Below are 17,358 nucleotides of genomic sequence, written 5' to 3'. Positions count from 1 at the left end.
GGAACTTCTATCTCTAGATATTCTGAATGATGCAAATTTGTATGACTTAACCATTTTTAACAAAGAAATCAAAATTTCCCAACTGGCTGATGATACTACTCTTTTCTTATTAAGAGACAAAGACCAGGTCACACATGCCCTTAATGCTATAACTGCATTTTCTATTGCATCAGGATTAATGCTGAATGTTTCTAAATGTGAAATCTTATGTTTATTTGACTCTGATGATAAAGAAATTGAAAATATTCCTGTAAAGGACTGCGTTAAATATTTAGGAATACATCTGTCAAAAAAACACTTAGTCAGACAACATTTGCATTTCTCTCCTAAAATTAAGAGAACTAAAAATATATTTAATAATTGGCTACAAAGAGATCTTTCTATACTTGGAAGAGTACTTCTGTCCAAGGCAGAGGGACTGTCTCGTTTTGTGTACCCCTCATTATCGTTATGTGTAAATCCAGCTACTTGTAAAGAGATCAATAAGACCTTTCTTGACTTCATCTGGAAAAATGAGTCTCACAAACTAAAAAAATATGTCCTTTCTAACAAAATAGCTGAAGGCGGTCTAGAAGTGTTGGATTTTGTTGACATAAATAACACTTTCAAGATAAACTGGTTGAAAAAATGTTTGCTCGATACTGATTCAATATGGTATTTCATTCCAAATAATGTGTTTAATAAGTTGGGTGGTCTTCAATTTTTACTGAAATGTAATTATATTCCTGAAAGATTACCTGCTAAATTGGCTAGGTTTCACCAACAAGCTTTACTGGCCTTTTTCCCCTCATAAAGCTCTTTTGTGGAATAATTCAGACATAACTGTAAGGAATAAGTAATTGTTCTACCCCAGCTGGCATGAGAGGAATATTGACTTTGTTCTTGATATTTTCGACAACAAGGGTAATATTCTCATATATGAACAATTTATAACATTGAAAGAGTTTCCAATACCTCTCAGAGAGTTTATTTCTGTGATCAAAGCCGTTCCCAGTGGTCTAACTACACTTATGAAAAGTCATCTTAATTTTGGGAATGATCACAAAGTTTATCCAGGACTCAGATTGGAAGGCGTGGGTTTACTTGAGAAATCTTATGAAATCTTGTTGTAATAAATACTGTATATAGGACAAATTCTTCATTCACAAAACCAACTTACACCGAGAGGAAAGTTTTTCTGGAACATGCTTATTTCTGACATTGTCTGGAAAAATGCATGGTTAAGGCCTTACAAATACTGTATACCAAACAAAGTTAAGGAAGTGCACTTCAAAATTTTACATAAGATATATCCATGTAATTCTATGATTTTCAAATTTGTGGCTATTGATGATATCTGCGTTTTCTGTGAAAAAGAATCTGTCTCACTTGTTCTTTGAATGTAAATTTGTGTCAGAATTTTGGGAAAACCTTGCAAAGTACTTATTTACCATTATGAACACTGCCTATAATTTTAACATAAAATATATAATATGTTACTATTGCAATGATAACAAAACCACTGAATTATTGTTATTTTTTTTATTCTTGTTGCCAAATACTTTATACACAAACAAAAATTCCAAAATTCTATACCAAAATTACCAATTTATCTGATTGAATTTAATTATCTTATTAAAACACTAACCTTAGTGAATAATAACAAGAATAACATCTTCATGAATCATTATAATAAGATATTTTCAGAGTGAATATAATTGCACTTAAATTGTTTATTTTTTGTATTTTATTTGTATTTATATTTTTTGTATGGTTGAGCATTGTTAATACCTATGTTTGGTTTGGGAGACATGTTTGATGTAGCAATGTAAGTTGATTCTTGTATTATGAATAAAATAAATGTATTTAAAAAAAAATCTAAATTCAAAAATAATTTAAAATTCAAAATATTTTAAAAACGTCACTGTCCATTTCTTGTTTTTAAAGGATGAGAGAAGTGCTACACCTGGTGGAGAGAGAATGTAAGACAGAAATAGTTGCTTTACGCGTGCTGTACGTTACGACATGACACGTCAAGATGTAACGGAGGGTCTATTTTTTCAACTTTTCTCCAATACTATAGACCCATTACCATGTCGACCAACGCTTGTATAGAAACGTAGTTCACACCCCCGATTTTGAAGTCAACACAGTCCCATTAGTTTTCGTTGTAGCCTCGTTTGAATGTTGCGGTTGCGCACATATGTACGGAATGGGGTGAGTTTACGTTACCTCACTAAAGACTTTTCAATAAAAAGGTCACAACAGTCATTATGCTAGTCTATGCTGCTTTTCTTTTTACTTGTAAGGAAGGTAACATGTTGTACACGTAACTACAGTCGGAGGTTATCTAGCTAATTTTCATAAGTAACGTTACCTAGCTACCCACAGATCTTTGACCTAACCATAATAGCTTGTTAGCAGCTAGCAAACAGGGCTTACCTTATCACACAGCACAAGCTGTGTAATAAAAAAAAATGCCAAGGCAGCTAGCTAGGTAATTTGAAAAATGCTAAACATGAATACACTATATCAATTATTTACACGAGAAACTAAAAAGGCTACAATATCCACTTGCTACTTGCCAATAAGAGTTTGCGTGGAGAAATGTACCTTGAGGGATGACATCAGAGTTTGCAACACACACCTTATCTGAAGTAGTTCTAAAATCCCTGACGGCTTGTTTTTCGCTGATAGGAGTGGAACCCGGTGTGTTCATCTTCTGCAATAGCCCATCTGTGACAAGGACCGACGAGTTCTGCGTTGTTCTGCACACCACTGTTGTAATGCACCGTTATTTACCTATTTGGGGACCCGCCTGTTAGCTAGCACAATTCTTGCCATTCTCCTTCGACCTCTCATCAACGAGCTGTTTTCGCCCACAGGACTGCCTCTGACTAGATGTTTTTTGTTTGTTGCACCTTTCCAGGTAAACCCTAGACACTGTGTGAAAAACAGTTTCTTAGTACTGACCAGGCCAAAGTAGCACAGCGGGGTCAGAATGTCCTCTGCTAACGAATTTAGGAATTAGCCTGTCTTAATTGACCCATCTCTCCTCTGGCCCTGTCTCCAATCATTAAATCAACGAGATGTCATCTTCTGAACTATGAGGTAACTTTAATTTCAAGATCTCTCTCTCTCTCATCCTCTCTCAACAGGGAGTGGGAGTAAGAGGATCAGGTATGATTCTATACAAGGAACCTTTGGCCCACTTTCTTTAGTTCCCACAATCTAATTCATTGATGGGTAGATGGTAAGCAGATGCTCTAACACAGCTATGAATAACGTGTTGTGCAGTTGATCCTATTGGCTGACCTTACCTGATCCTATCTCATCTGAACTGGATATAAAAATTACAAAGACAAATCGTTGAATACATGAATTATCATCTTTTATTTCCAGAACATATTTGTGATGATTGACACTACCCCTGTTGTTATAAATATAGATATGTACAACAATTCAAAAACAATGTGTATTGAAAATACTATATACTTAATGTGTTCTCTCAATGGAACAGTAGTGGTTTGTAAGGAGAAACCACATCACAACGCTAGCTCCTAACTAGGGGCTAACCATGAGTAGACTATGTCGGACAGTAGTTTATGCACTGGCCCGACTCACTGGAATTTTAATGTTAATCATTATCACACTCAACAGGCCTGTTTCTGAGGCACAGATTAAGCCTAGTTCTAGACTAAAAAGTATGCTCAATGGAGAATCTCCATTGAAATAGATTTAGTCCAGGACTAGCTGAGCTTAATCTGTGTCTGTGATACTGGCCTAAAAGTACCCCATGAGCTCCCTAATAAACAGAAGTGTTTGGTGAAAGTATTGTTTTCTCATCGGAGCAGAATATGCAGTAAATGCCATGTATTCCCATATTTAATTTAATCTCCTCTCTGCAGCAAAGATTTCAATGCATGTATTATGTGTTAGTTTGGATACATATTCACAATGTTTCTGTTTCAGTGTGGGTGTGACGTATGTGCATACATACAGTACCAGTCAAAAGTTTGGACACACCTACTCATTCAAGGGATTTTCTTTATTTGACTATTTTCTACAATGTAGAATAATAGTGAAGACATCAAATTTATGAAATAACACATATGGAATCATGTAGTAACCAAAAAAGTGTTAAACAAATAAAAATATCTTTTAGATTTTAGATTCTTCAAAGTAAACACCCTTTGCCTTGATGACAGCTTTGCACACTCTTGGCATTCAGCACAACACTTTTTTGGTTACTACATGATTCCATATGTGTTATTTCATAGTTTTGATGTCTTCTATTATTCTACAATGTCGTAAATAGTAAAATAAATAAAAACCCTTGAATGAGTAGGTGTGTCCAAACTTTCGACTGGTACTGTGCATGCGTGTACGTGCTTTGTCTGTGTGTGGGTGGTCAGATTGAGAGCCATGACAAGTGTTGATCACCGGTCCAGCCAGTGTAGTGTGGGGTAGCGCTCAGACAGTATCCTGCGGAGCTGAGTGCTCTGTGTCTTATCCCTGGTCTCCACTACACACTCCACCTGTGGGCACACAACACAGATTTAATCCTAATAATCTCTCACTGCTAGTGCTACATACATAGACTGTCAACTGTATGCAAACATTGGAGTGTTTAAACTAGTTGTACATTGACTCACTCATACACGTTTAGAACGTACCATTGCTATGTGGTTGTAGCATCTGTCCTGCCAACAGCAGATTGACATAAAGTGTAGTCAATTTATTTCTAAGGGCAGAAATAATCTGATTGGTTTAGGGTCAATGGGCAGAGTTAACAGATGTACAATTTTTGAAAGCATTGCGTAGTGTCATACCCTGATCTGGTTCACCTGTCCTTGTGATTGTCCTCCCCCCCGCCAGGTGTCGCTTATTATATCCCTGTGTTTCCTGATCTCTCGCGAGTTTGTCTTGTTTGCCAACCAGCGTTTTTCACCCAGTCTCTGTTTGTTTCTCGTCCTCCTGGTTTCGACCTTTGCCTGTCCTGACTCCGAACCCACCTGCCTGACCAATCTCTCTGTTCCGACTACCAGCCTGCCTTTCCCCTTGTACTGTTTTTGTACTCATATCTGGTTTCTGACCCCTACCTGGCCCGACCTCGAGACTGCCTATCGTCTGGTACTGTTTGGACTCTGATTTATTCCTGGTTTATGAACTCTCGCCTGTCCACCACCTGCCTTTGCCTACTCCCTTTGTTATAATAAATATCGTAGCTCTACCATCTGCCTCCTGTGTCTGCATTTGGGCCTCGCCTTGTGCCCTTATAGCGTAGGTTAGAACTCAGAATCTTGTAAATGAAACTTCATTTACATGTTGTAACATTTTGAAATCCTTATTGTGTTACAGTAGTCAGACAAATGTGACAATATCTCTAAAATGCAACTGGTCTCCTGACTTGAGGCAAATAGTAAAATGTAGCAAGCTAGCAGCAACATGCTAAACTAATCAGAGTACGCTTGCTAGCATTTAGCAACCTCTTAGCTACTCATGTTGATTAAATAGATAGCGCTAGCTAATATGTAGTAAGTCAGCTAACATTTGCTTTATTGAATAAGCTATATAAACTTTAAAAAACGGGGATGGACAGTTATGCTGCCCCGGGGGCAGCCGAGTAGGAATCTAAGCTAAACAGAGCTAGTTGGCTAGCAGAAAGCTATCTCTGTAAAGGCAGTCAATGTTGTTCTCCTCCTCAAACGAGGAGGAGCATGGATAGGACCAAGATGCGGATTGAGGGAAATAAGCCATCTTTTAATGAACACAGCAAAACAAGACACTACAAAAACTACAAAACAACAAACGTGACTAACCTTCAACTGTCCTGTGTGGACACAGGAACAAACACCCACAAAACACCAGTGAAACCCTGGCTGCCTTTGTATGACTCTCAATTAGAGACAAACAATACACACCTGTCTCTAATTGAGAATCATACCAGGCCGAACACAAAACCCCACATAGAAATACAAACATAGACAAACCCACCCAACTCACGCCCTGACCAACTAAAATGAATACAAAACAAAGGAAAACAGGTCAGGAACGTGACAATCTCTTACTAATGGTGAGTCATAGAATAGAACTAGCTAGCTAGCTAGGTCTCAAATATACTAGTTAATCAGATCACACTTTATCAAAATATTTAATTGAATAAGCCATTTAAACTGAAAAATTTGAATGGACTGTTATGCTTCCCTGGGGGCAGAAACGTAAAATGCTAATAAGCTATCTCCTACTAATGTTGAATCATAAAATAGAAATAGCTAGCAAGTTACAGTTTATGCTGCCATTGGGGCAGAATTGTTAGTTTGGGTCAAACTACTTATGACTTGAGGCCATAAGGACAGACTTCAAGCACAAAAGGTCATTTAAAAAAGTCTGAACTGCCCTCGGGGTAGCCATTTGAATGCACTGTTTAAATGCTTACCCAGGGGCAGTAATGTTAGTTTGGGTCAAGATCACTTGGTGCCCTAAGGGCAGACTTGAAGTGCTAAAGGTAATTTAAAAAGTATTTACTGCCCTCGTTGAAGCCATTGGAATGCACTGTTTAAATGCTTTTCCAGGGGCAGAAATGTTAGTTTGGGCTAAGATCACTTTGGTGTCCTAAGGGCAGACTTCAAGCTCAAAAAGTAGTATTTACTGCCCTAGAGGCAGCCATGACTTATCTAAGTTTTATCCTATGGTTATCTTCACCCAAACTAATATTTCTGCCCCTGGAGAAGCATTTAAACAGGGTATTCCAATTTCTAATTTATTCGGCTTAATCTTACCAATTATTTTTGCTCCATATAATTTTCTAATTTACTGATTTAATATTTGCTTAGCCCGCTAGTTCAGTTTAGTGTAGCATTTTACATTTCTTCCTCCAGGGAAGCATTACTGTTCAATCCAATTTTTAAGTTGATATAATTAGCTTACTCAAGTAAATATTTTAAGTGGGTGTTGACTTACTGGTATATTTGAGACCAAGCTATCTAGCTTTATTCTATGACTCAACGTTAGTAAGAGATAGCTATCTGCTAGCCTACTAGCTCTGTTTAGCTTAGCATTTTACATTGCTGCCTCTTGGGCAGCTTAACTGTCCATCCACATTTTTGTTCATATAGCTTCTTCAATGTAAAGATGTCCGATGCAAAAATCGCTCCGCCATTTCCTGGATGCAAAAAATGTAATTAGTTCGCCTAATTTTAGTTTACGTGGCAAAACAAGCAAGTATAGTGTAGAGAATCATTGCAAACCGCTGTGAAATATCTTTTCCATAACCAAAAATAGTATTTTACGCTGTTTGAAGCTAGTGTACAAAACCAAAAGTAAACTTAAGCACTGGAAGCATAGAAATAGTGCACATAGAACAGAGCTACCGCTTCTTGGACTTGCTTTCAATGAGAATGACAGATCTATAACTCACATTTCTATTTGAATTTGGTCACATTGCCAAAAAAGTTACATATTGCACCTTTAACATTTCAATGAAGCAAATGCTAGCTGACTTTCTTGTATGTTTGACACCTAGCTAGCTCTATTTATTAATTCAACATGAATAGCTAAGAGATTTCTAAATGCTTAGCTAGCCAGCTTGCTCTGATTAGCTTAGCATGTTGTTGCTAGTTTGCTACATTTTATTGTTTGCTTCAAGTCAGGAGACCAGTTGTACCGTAAAGATATTGTCACATTTGTCTGACTACTGTAGCACAATAATGATTTCAACACGTTACAACATGTAAATGAAAGTTTTATTTACAAGATTCTGAGTTCTAACCTGCGCCATGTTTTCAAATGTTGTGCGTCTGTTAAACTCCACCCAGAGCCGTATCTTTAGAGTTAGGTCAACCTTTAGAATTTTGAAAATTGTTTTACTTCTAGACATTAGGTTACATAGAATTGTTTAAATATTCCCCATCAAATGTTAATAGAGCCGCCAGCTTGTAGTTCTAAAAAACGGAAATGAGTTACTTCTGGTTCCTTCAACCATTCCTATGGGGAAAATAAATGGGAAAAGAATAGGGTTTTGGGATAAATGCCAAAATAAGGTCTGAGATAACAGGCTTAGGAGATCTTATAAGTTCTATGAGATAATATCAGTTAGTTAACATGACCTTTATAAATTATGAAGGTTATGCTTTTTTTGATGACATTAATCAAATCAAATTTTATTTGTCACATGCGCCGAATTAAACAGGTGAAGACCTTACCGTGAAATGCTTATTTACAAGCCCTTAACCAACAATGCAGTTCAAGAAATAGATTTGTTCTGCCCTAAACCTATCAGATTCTTTCTGCCCTTAGAACAAAGTTGACTGGACTTTATGTCAACACGCTCCCAACACACTCAACGCACCTGAAGTCCCAATTGACTCCAGTCTGTCTCAATTCTATGACTATCCTTAATCTGCTACATTGTGGTAACATAATATTCTACCTTTACATACATTATTTTACAGCTACCAACTTTACAGTCAGTTGACATCACACATCTAGAACTTTAAATCATGCATGACATTAGTAGGCAACGGCTCAATCAGAAATTCTGAGTCATAAACCACTTCCAAATTAATCACCTATTGACACATTGTTTAGCAGCACTGTACCCGGAATCCACCACTTATCTCACACCACCCTGCACTGCCAACACAGCAGCAATGAGCCAGGGTTTCAATGGCAACGGCAGTGTGAGAAGTGCTTCATATATACAGTCATTGGAGAAGCAGTTGAGTGGATTTCGGTGGGAAGAGGCGAGGGAGGTGGGAAGAAGGCTAAGGCTGTCGTACCTGGGCCTTGAAGAGATCGCCTTTGTCACTGTGTCTCCGGTGGCAAATATCCAACAACCTGAGAGAGAAAAAGAGAGATAGTGAGATGGAGGATGAAAAGAACAAGAGAAAGAAACTGGATGAGAAGGAAGAGAGGAGCAGACTAAATTCACATTGTTCTTTGTGTTAGAGGATTTGTATGTCCAGACTGATCATCCTGCCAGTTAAAGCCTCCTCCTGTCCTATAGCTTATTCTGATGTGATTGTATGTGGGGGAACAGGGTCACAGGAACAGATTGGTCACAGTGGCATTACTGTCACTAAGAGAGAGTTGTCTAAATATGCACACCGTAATCTAACTATACACACTCATCTCCATCCATATGTAGCACAGATATCAGGAATTTGTTGATTAATAAGCTCTGGCAGTACTGGGTTATTGTCCGACTGTATGACCACACACTGATATCTGTGTATGATGTGTGTGGGTTTCAGATAAATAGAGAGTAATCAACTTCTTATACACTAGGGTATTTATATTCAAATGTACAGTATAGGTCATAATTCTGTTCATCTGTTAGTGTTTAGCTCACTTGATGTCCTCTCTCGCCAGCATGTCCAGTAGCTTGGCCAAGTCCCCCGGAAAGTCCCCCAGCTGCACTGTGAACTTGCTGACGCGGTCCTCCAGAACCAGGGCGCGGTCAACACACTGTCTGATCAGGTCCAACTCCATGTTAGCACTGCTAACCACCACAGCTACCCTGCAGCGGGCAGACGAGGAGATAGATGCAGAATCAGTTCATCGGAATAACAACAGGTTACATTTTGGACACTGTTGCGAATCCTAATTTCCATTCAAGTCCAATTTTCCTTTAGTCATGCATTTACAATATGTCAATGGGAGGCTAAGTCGTAGGATTCACTCGTATGTTTTGGTACAGTAAAAACACCCTGACAGTGTGTAAACCCACCTTTTGCCCTTTAGCTCTGGTAGTTGCCCAGCCAAGATGGCCGCTAGTCCCATGGCTCCCTCTGTGTCAACTGTGGAGCGTTCAAACTCCTGGAACCTCAGCATGGCTACCAGAGAGTCCTCCTCTCTGAGGAGAAGAGATAGAGGTCAGGGAGTTTCAGAGAGAGAGAACAACAACAGTGCTGAAGGACAATATCGTCACAGCACTACTGCACTCTGGGCTCTAATTTGAGACAACTTTGCTCCCAAATGCTCCTAAATATTTAGCTGTACGAGCTGGAAGTGGGTCTGGAAACATATTCACCCAGATAATACATTGAATGGCAAAATTATATTTGTGTCGTTAGGCGCAACAAGCTAAGTTAGGCCGTCATTGTAAATAAGAATTTGTTCTTATCTGACTTGCCTAGTTAAATATATATATATTTTTTAAGTTGTTAAATTTGTGTCTCTTGTCCGCTGCGCTCCGGCTGTTGTTACATTTGTATCATAATGAAGCGAGCAAAGTCAATAGATTGTATAATTTCACCTCATCTGTGAAAGTGAGAGGAAATTCAGCTACTCTTAAGTGCTTGTTTATTACTAGAAGTTTAACCAACTTCGGCCCTTAGATTTTATCTAGGTCGTACAGACAAAAATAAAGGAGACTTTTAAATATTTAAAAATGACCGGCTATTGGTTGAATTATTGCAACTAATCACACGTTTTGAGTTTTATTCCCATTGTGATTAGTCCCTGAACCCATAAGAGACCATGTAGGAATATACTTCCTTTTTTTCTATCTGTAAAAGGCAGAGACACATTTGAGCTTTTAACACTCTGTTTGCTCTTAGTTCTTGCACCTTGATTGGAGAGCGAGGTAGCGGCAGTGTTCACTTCCCTTTGCACCCCACCTCTGAGAACCATGGTTGCACCTTTGCAATGCATAGAACTGCTAGTCTGCAGCCCAAACCGTTCAAAATATATAACTCATATGACAGGAGCTACATTTTTTTCCTGTCTACTGCAGATTCTCAGGTCACATTTGATCATTTCATAAACCCTGTCAAGCGGGCCACTAACTCATGTTACCTAGCTGGCTAACAACCTGGTAACTTGCCCAGTAAGATGGCCCTGAAAGAAAGGAAAAGGGATCTTGGATAGCTCCTCCAAGATAGGATTCATATGGGCCTAATCACTTTTCTGGTGCTCTTAAATACTTTGGTGCTTCTAACCTTTTTAAAGTTGGGAGCATTAGTGCTACCAATTTAGAGTCCTGGAAACACTCAGGGCCCTGGGGAACGTCTATGTCCATATATGTAGAAAACTATGACTATGGCAAATGTGTGCTGAGATATTACCTGCCTCTTTCATAGAGATGTAGTACCTGACAGTAATGACTTTGTCCACAAATTTCTTAGCCAGCTGGAAGGTGTGGGTCCCCAGTGAGTGCTCAAATAGATCTGGGGATAGAGAGCGGGATATAGGCGTTAGGTTCAGTGAGTAGTGCCATGACAATTGATATCTATTTAAGAAAAAGATAGACCATATCACAGGAAGTAGATTAAAGCTCAGATAGCCTACAGGGGTACAAGGGCACAGTACCTCCATAAAGCTTCTTGTTGGGGATGCTGTAAAGTTCACTAGTCACCGGGCTGCCTGTTTTGAGGGACTGTAGTAGCAGCGGGAATCCTTCTGGTTCAACTCCCTGTCAAAGAGAACATGGTACATGAATCCCAATATCATTTTGAGAGATTTTGGAGAGCATGGTTACAACTTACTCACTGTGACAATAGTACACTAAACAAATATTGAGAGTGAGGAAACACTTACTATGACAGTGATGCGTGAGTTGAGGTGTTTGATGGCTGCTGCTGTGCTGACCAGTAGACTACACTGCCCACCTGTGGGCACAATGACTGCATCTAGTTTGGGCACCTGCTCATAGATCTCCATGCCTACAGTGCCCAGCCCTGCTAAGTACACAGCACTATCATCCCTGAGAGAGACAGAAGAGGAAGAGAGAAAATAGAAAGCGAGAGAGAGAGATACAATATAACCATGTGTCCATGTACCAGGGTCACATTGTCCCCACTGTACAGTACATGTTTTGAGACAAAGGAGAGCTATGGGACTGGCACCCATCTATGTGGGGTAACCACCAAAGCAGTCCAAGGTGACTTACTCTTCCAGGCAGAGGTATCCGTTCTCCTTGGCCAGGTGGCGGGCGTGGTTCAGGGAGTCCCTGGCGGTACTACCGTAGGAGATGACCATGGCGCCGTAGTCTCGGTATATCCTGAGGTGGGTCTGGGCACAGCTGGCTGGCATGATGACAAATACTGGGATCCTCAACTCCACCGCATGGTGAGCCACGGCCATGGAGAAGCTACAGTCTTTAGCTACGATCACCCCCTTCTTCTGCTGCTCCTGTGGAGAGGGATAGGAGTTAGCTAACTGTTAAAGTGATTATTATTTATTTTGCTTGTAGCTTCTTGTTAGCTTCTTGTTAGCAGGGTTGCAAAATTCCTGGAACCTTCATTAAATTCCCTGGTTTTCCAGAAATCCTGGTTAGTAGGTTCCGGATTTCCTGCTTATTCCCTCCCGATTTCGGGACTCCTCCAACTGGGATTTTGGGAAAAACAGGTAATTTATTGAAAGTTCCAGGAACTTTGCAACCCTATGTGTAAGCTACTTGTTAGCTTGTTGGTTACTTGTTTTGATAAATGAGCTGTTCCCCAGCTGTGATGATTTGGGAAATTCATTGGGATTCATACCTGGTTGAGGGAGGTGAGAAGGTATAAAACACCTCTCTCCTTTACGGAGCCTGTGTAGTGGAGGTGCTCCTTCTTTAGGAAGATCTCCATGCCATACTGTTTGGACAGTCTGGAGTACTGTGAACACAAAAAAGCAGAATGCTAATAAGCTTCTGCATGAAGCAGGAGCCATCATCTAAAGTATTTACTTTTAGAAAACAAACTACTACCTAGAATAAAACGGTTCTTTGACCGTCCCTCCACAAAATAACATTTTTTAAGAACCCTTTAGTAAAAAGGTTTTACCTGGATACAAAAAGGTTCTCCTAGACTCCTACAGGCCGGGGACTTCCAAAGAACCCTTTATGGTTCTAGGTAGTACCTTTTTTCTAAGAGTGTACAGAAGGCTCTGAACTGGAGCTGGCATACCGTGCAAGGGGTCTTCTGCATCACTGACTGGATTTTGAAGGCTGCAGCACTGATGTCCTCGAAGCGGAGGTACTCAGGGTTGGGTGGTGGGACTGCTTTGCGCTCGCTGCCTCTCTTCTTGTTAGTCTTGGGTGGGTCCATTAGCTGGATCTTAGGGGCGCCCACCACCTTGGTCTCAAACGTTTTGACTTCCCCATTGAGGCACTCCTCCTCCTCAATACCAAAGTCCTTCAGGCGCTCCGGGTGGATGAGGGTGGGCCGCCAGCCCGCAACCCCGTTACAGACGGGGGCGTCCTTGTTGCAGGTACTCTTGGAGGAGGTGGAGCAGCCCTGTTTAGTTGGCCCAAGACGCTGCTCCTCGCTGGCGGAGAGAGGAAGAGAAACAGTGCTTCAAGAGTAGTGGTTGGATTTCTGTAGTGTTGGATAAAGCTCGTACCGTTATACACATGCATTTCAGGTCAACAGTCTCAGCAATGGGCTGCACTCTCTCATAAAAAAGGGTTCCAGGTTTTTCGGCTGTCCCCATAGGAGAACCTTTTTGGTTCCAGGTAGGACCATTTTTTGGTTCCATCTAGAACCCTCTGTGGAAAAGGTTCTACATGGAAGCCGAAAGGGTTCCACCTGGAACCAAAAGCGTTCTACCTGGAACCAAAATGGGTTCTTCAAAGGATTCTCCTATGAGGTCAGCCAAAGAACCCTTTTAGGTTCTAGATAGCACCTGTTTTTCTAATAGTGTAGAGTGACAAGAGTGAGCAGGAGGATAGAATTTCTAAATTCCAAATTGACCCCTAACCCTTGTCATTTCTGTTTCTGAAAGAATTGAATAGGAAATAATATGGTAATCGGTTCACCTTGCCTTCTGAATGACTGGGTGGAGGTTTTATGGAGTAAGGTTTGTACGTGTGTGTGAACACGTGGGAATAAGCCACTGCTTTACATTGTCTGGGAGTGATGGCAGTGACCTTGTTCTTTGTACAATATAAGATAATCTACACAGATCTTTTCATGTCCAGGTACACCAGCGTGTCCCTTATGATTACCAGAGTTTTGGTCTATTAACCACACACATATTCAAGCACGCACGCACACCTGCTCACACACACACACACACACACACACACACACACACACACACACACACACACACACACACACACACACACACACACACACACACACACACACACACACACACACACAGGGCTCTAAGGTTAGGGAATGGTTGGAAGGAATTGATTCACCTTTCTTGTTCTCAGAGTTTCACTTCTGCTTGATATATTTCATCTCTGGTTAAAGAATGTCTGCACATTATTTATAATTGTTGAATAGTCTTTCAACTCAGTCTTTGGTACATACAATAATTACCTATAGGGTAACACTTGACATAACCTGTCATAATATGGTCATAGCACTGTCATGACCAATATTTTTACACCTGTTGTGACATATATTGTGTTATTCCCCTACTGTATTTATTTGTTTATTTTGCTCCTTTGCACCCCATTATTTGTACTTTGCACACTCATCTACTGTCAAATCTACCATTCCAGTGTTTTAATTGCTATATTGTATTTACTTCGCCACCATAGCCTTTTTTTTGCCTTTACCTCCCTTATCTCACCTCATTTGCTCACATTGTATATAGACTTATTTTTCTACTGTATTATTGACTGTATGTTTGTTTTACTCCATGTGTAACTCTGTGTTGTTGTATGTGTCGAACTGCTTTGCTTTATCTTGGCCAGGTCGCAGTTGTAAATGAGAACTTGTTCTCAACTTGCCTACCTGGTTAAATAAAGGTAAAATAAAAATAAAATTAAAGGCTGGTTATGACACCTACATAAGTGTCAAAACTCACATTTATTCCAATTAGTTTTTTCCCTGCCAAGAAGTATATTTTCGTTTGAAAGTTTGCTTCTTAAATCCTTTGTTGTTGTAATCAATTCTTTACAGTCATGTTTTTTTTTCATTCTATTTTAAATAACTTGTGGAAAACACACTTTATGACACTGTCATGAAGCATTATGACCATCATAATCATATAAGCCAGATAGGCCTATCACGTACAAAGATGGTGTCTTGTCCTGCTCCTGAAATCCTATCCTGCGTTCATCCCAGTCATCCTCAACAGAGCATTAGGGTAGGTGAATGTCTGACATTAACGTGTGCACAATTAAAATGTTCATTTAATATGGTCAATAAAATAAAAAAGAAAGATATATATATATATATATTTCACGTAACATACTGTTGACATGTACTTCAGGCTATGGTGTTTTGGAATGTTTTGTGTGTGTGGTAGGTTTTGCGGGTTTTTACACTCTTATGTAGGTGTCATAACAGCCATAAAATAACAGAATAGATGTCACAACAGGTGTAAATATATGGGTCATGACAGTGTTATAACCATATTATGACAGGTTATGACAACTAATGTCAGCTGTTATGACCGTGTTATAACGCTGGGTGTCATGTATGTTACCAAATATAGCATGTGATGAGTAATGTAGAATCAGACAGACGCTTATTGTTGATTTAATTGGATTATTATTAATACCAATACTGAATATAATAGTAATAAAATCATGTAATTACTTTTTCTTCATGTCAAAACATTGTCGAATTGTTCAGATAATTGCCAATTAGATCGATAATATATTTCAAACATCACATGTATTTATGAAGCCCTTTTTACATCAGCACATGTGACAAAGCGCATATACAGCAACCCAGCCTAAACCCCCAAAGACAACCAATCTAACCATGTTTTTGTGTTTATGGTAGATAGTTACAGGATATTATCCACTATACACTGAGTATACAAAACATTAAGGACACCTGCTCTTTCCATGACACAGACTGACCAGGTGACTCCAGGTGAAAGCTATGATGCCTTATTGATGTCACTTGTTACATCCACTTCAGTCAGTGTAGATGAAGGGGAGGAGACAGGTTAAAGAAGGATTTTTAAGCCTTGAGACAACTGAGACATGGATTGCGTATGTGTGACATTCAGAGGGTGAATGGACGAGACAAAATATTTAAGTGCCTTTGAACGGGGTATGGTAGTAGGTGCCAGGCGCACCGGTTTGTGTGAAGAATTGCAACGCTGCGGGGTTTTTCACACTCCTAAGTTTCCTGTGTGTATCAAGAATGATCCACCACCCAAAGGACATCCAGCCAATTTGACACAACTCTGGGAATAATTTTTAACACCTAATGCATGCAGTCATAAAAAATTGACACTATAATTTACTTTGTAATGTTGAGGAGAGACTGACATTAACCATTAAGTAATAGACTATTTTGTATCCCTCAACATTTTTCTCACAATATTCACTGCTGAAATGGATAGACTACATGGTATAATTCAAACCAGCTGGTAGAATTTAACTTCACTTTAAGTTTCCATTGTGGCGCCAGCTACTGTGGACCAGGGGAGAGCAGGAGCAGGGGAGGCTCGATGGGGTGGAGGGGCTGGTTCAGGTGGAGGAGGATGGGGATCAGAGAGGGCTTTAGAGGCTTTAGATTTGGGGACAGGAGATGCTGGATGATGAGGCAGTGGTTTACTGGTGGATGTAGAGGACTTGGTAGATTGTTTTGGCACAAGGAGAAGGAGGAGGAAGATGGTGGAGGGTTAAGGTTGTGACTGGCGGGCTTGGTTGACCTTGGGTACAGAGAAGAGGCGGTGCAGGGGAAGAATGAAGGGGAATGAGGTGCTACAGGAGTCACGGCAGGAATCACTACAGGAGTCACTACAGCTGGAGGCTTTGGGGGCTCCTCGGGGTGTATGGGGGGGGGGGGTGCTGAGGTAGGGAATCCCTCTGTGTCTAGTAGGGTACACTGGGTGGGGGATGAATCTGTAGTGTCCCACCTCTGCCAGAAGGGGTCATTCTCACTGTCGTTGAATCCCACTCTGCTGGGCGATCCATCACCGGCGTAGTTGGCGTAGATGAACTGGGCGGCAAAGTTCATCCTGGACCAAAGACTTTTCAGCTATAGTCCAAGGATCCACTCTAGATAAGTTCTGAAAAGTCCTCTCCCTGCTCCTCCTGTGTGTGTGGCACGTCCAGGAGTGTGTTGGACAGTGTGCCAGCTCAGAGCGCTCCCATGGTGTTAACTGTGCTGCCCTAGATCCCTTCCTGAGGCTATTTAAGGCAGGATTAGCCTGGGGTACATGCCTGGTGGCACTCAGCCCTCAAATCCAACCTGCCTCCAGCCCTGGCCCCTCCCTCCCCTGGGCTCTATTCTAGTCCAAGATCTGGATTAAACCTCCAGGTCTGTGACGTGTTGCTAATCAGACGCTCTAAGGGGATAGATTTAGACTTACAGTGTATCTAGGGAACAATGATCTGGGGGCTTGGGCAGTCAGTCAATAAAGACACTAGGAGGATCAGAGATGAGACTGGCCAGTCAGGCCTGGATAGAGATGGGAAAGTGTGTGTGTGTGTGTGTGTGTGTGTGTGTGTGTGTGTGTGTGTGTGTGTGT

General features: G+C 40.5%; 1 protein-coding gene across 1 annotated transcript; it reads right to left on the bottom strand.

Moving 5' to 3' along the window:
• Positions 1 to 4,320: 4,320 nt before the first annotated feature.
• On the bottom strand, positions 4,321 to 16,844 carry LOC129836284 (uncharacterized). The gene is made up of 11 exons (XM_055902231.1): positions 16,744 to 16,844; positions 12,870 to 13,230; positions 12,462 to 12,578; positions 11,873 to 12,114; positions 11,521 to 11,686; positions 11,293 to 11,395; positions 11,075 to 11,150; positions 9,710 to 9,835; positions 9,332 to 9,499; positions 8,760 to 8,817; positions 4,321 to 4,517 (listed from the first exon to the last, which is right to left on the bottom strand). The coding sequence occupies exons 1-11, from the start codon at positions 16,842 to 16,844 to the stop codon at positions 4,419 to 4,421; spliced, it is 1,617 nt and encodes a 538-aa protein (XP_055758206.1). The 3' UTR covers positions 4,321 to 4,418.
• Between the last annotated feature and the right edge of the window lie 514 nt (positions 16,845 to 17,358).

This window comes from Salvelinus fontinalis, chromosome 37 (genome assembly GCF_029448725.1).
Source record: "Salvelinus fontinalis isolate EN_2023a chromosome 37, ASM2944872v1, whole genome shotgun sequence".
Classification (NCBI taxonomy): Eukaryota; Metazoa; Chordata; class Actinopteri; order Salmoniformes; family Salmonidae; genus Salvelinus; species Salvelinus fontinalis.
This window is presented reverse-complemented; position numbering and strand designations above follow the sequence as displayed.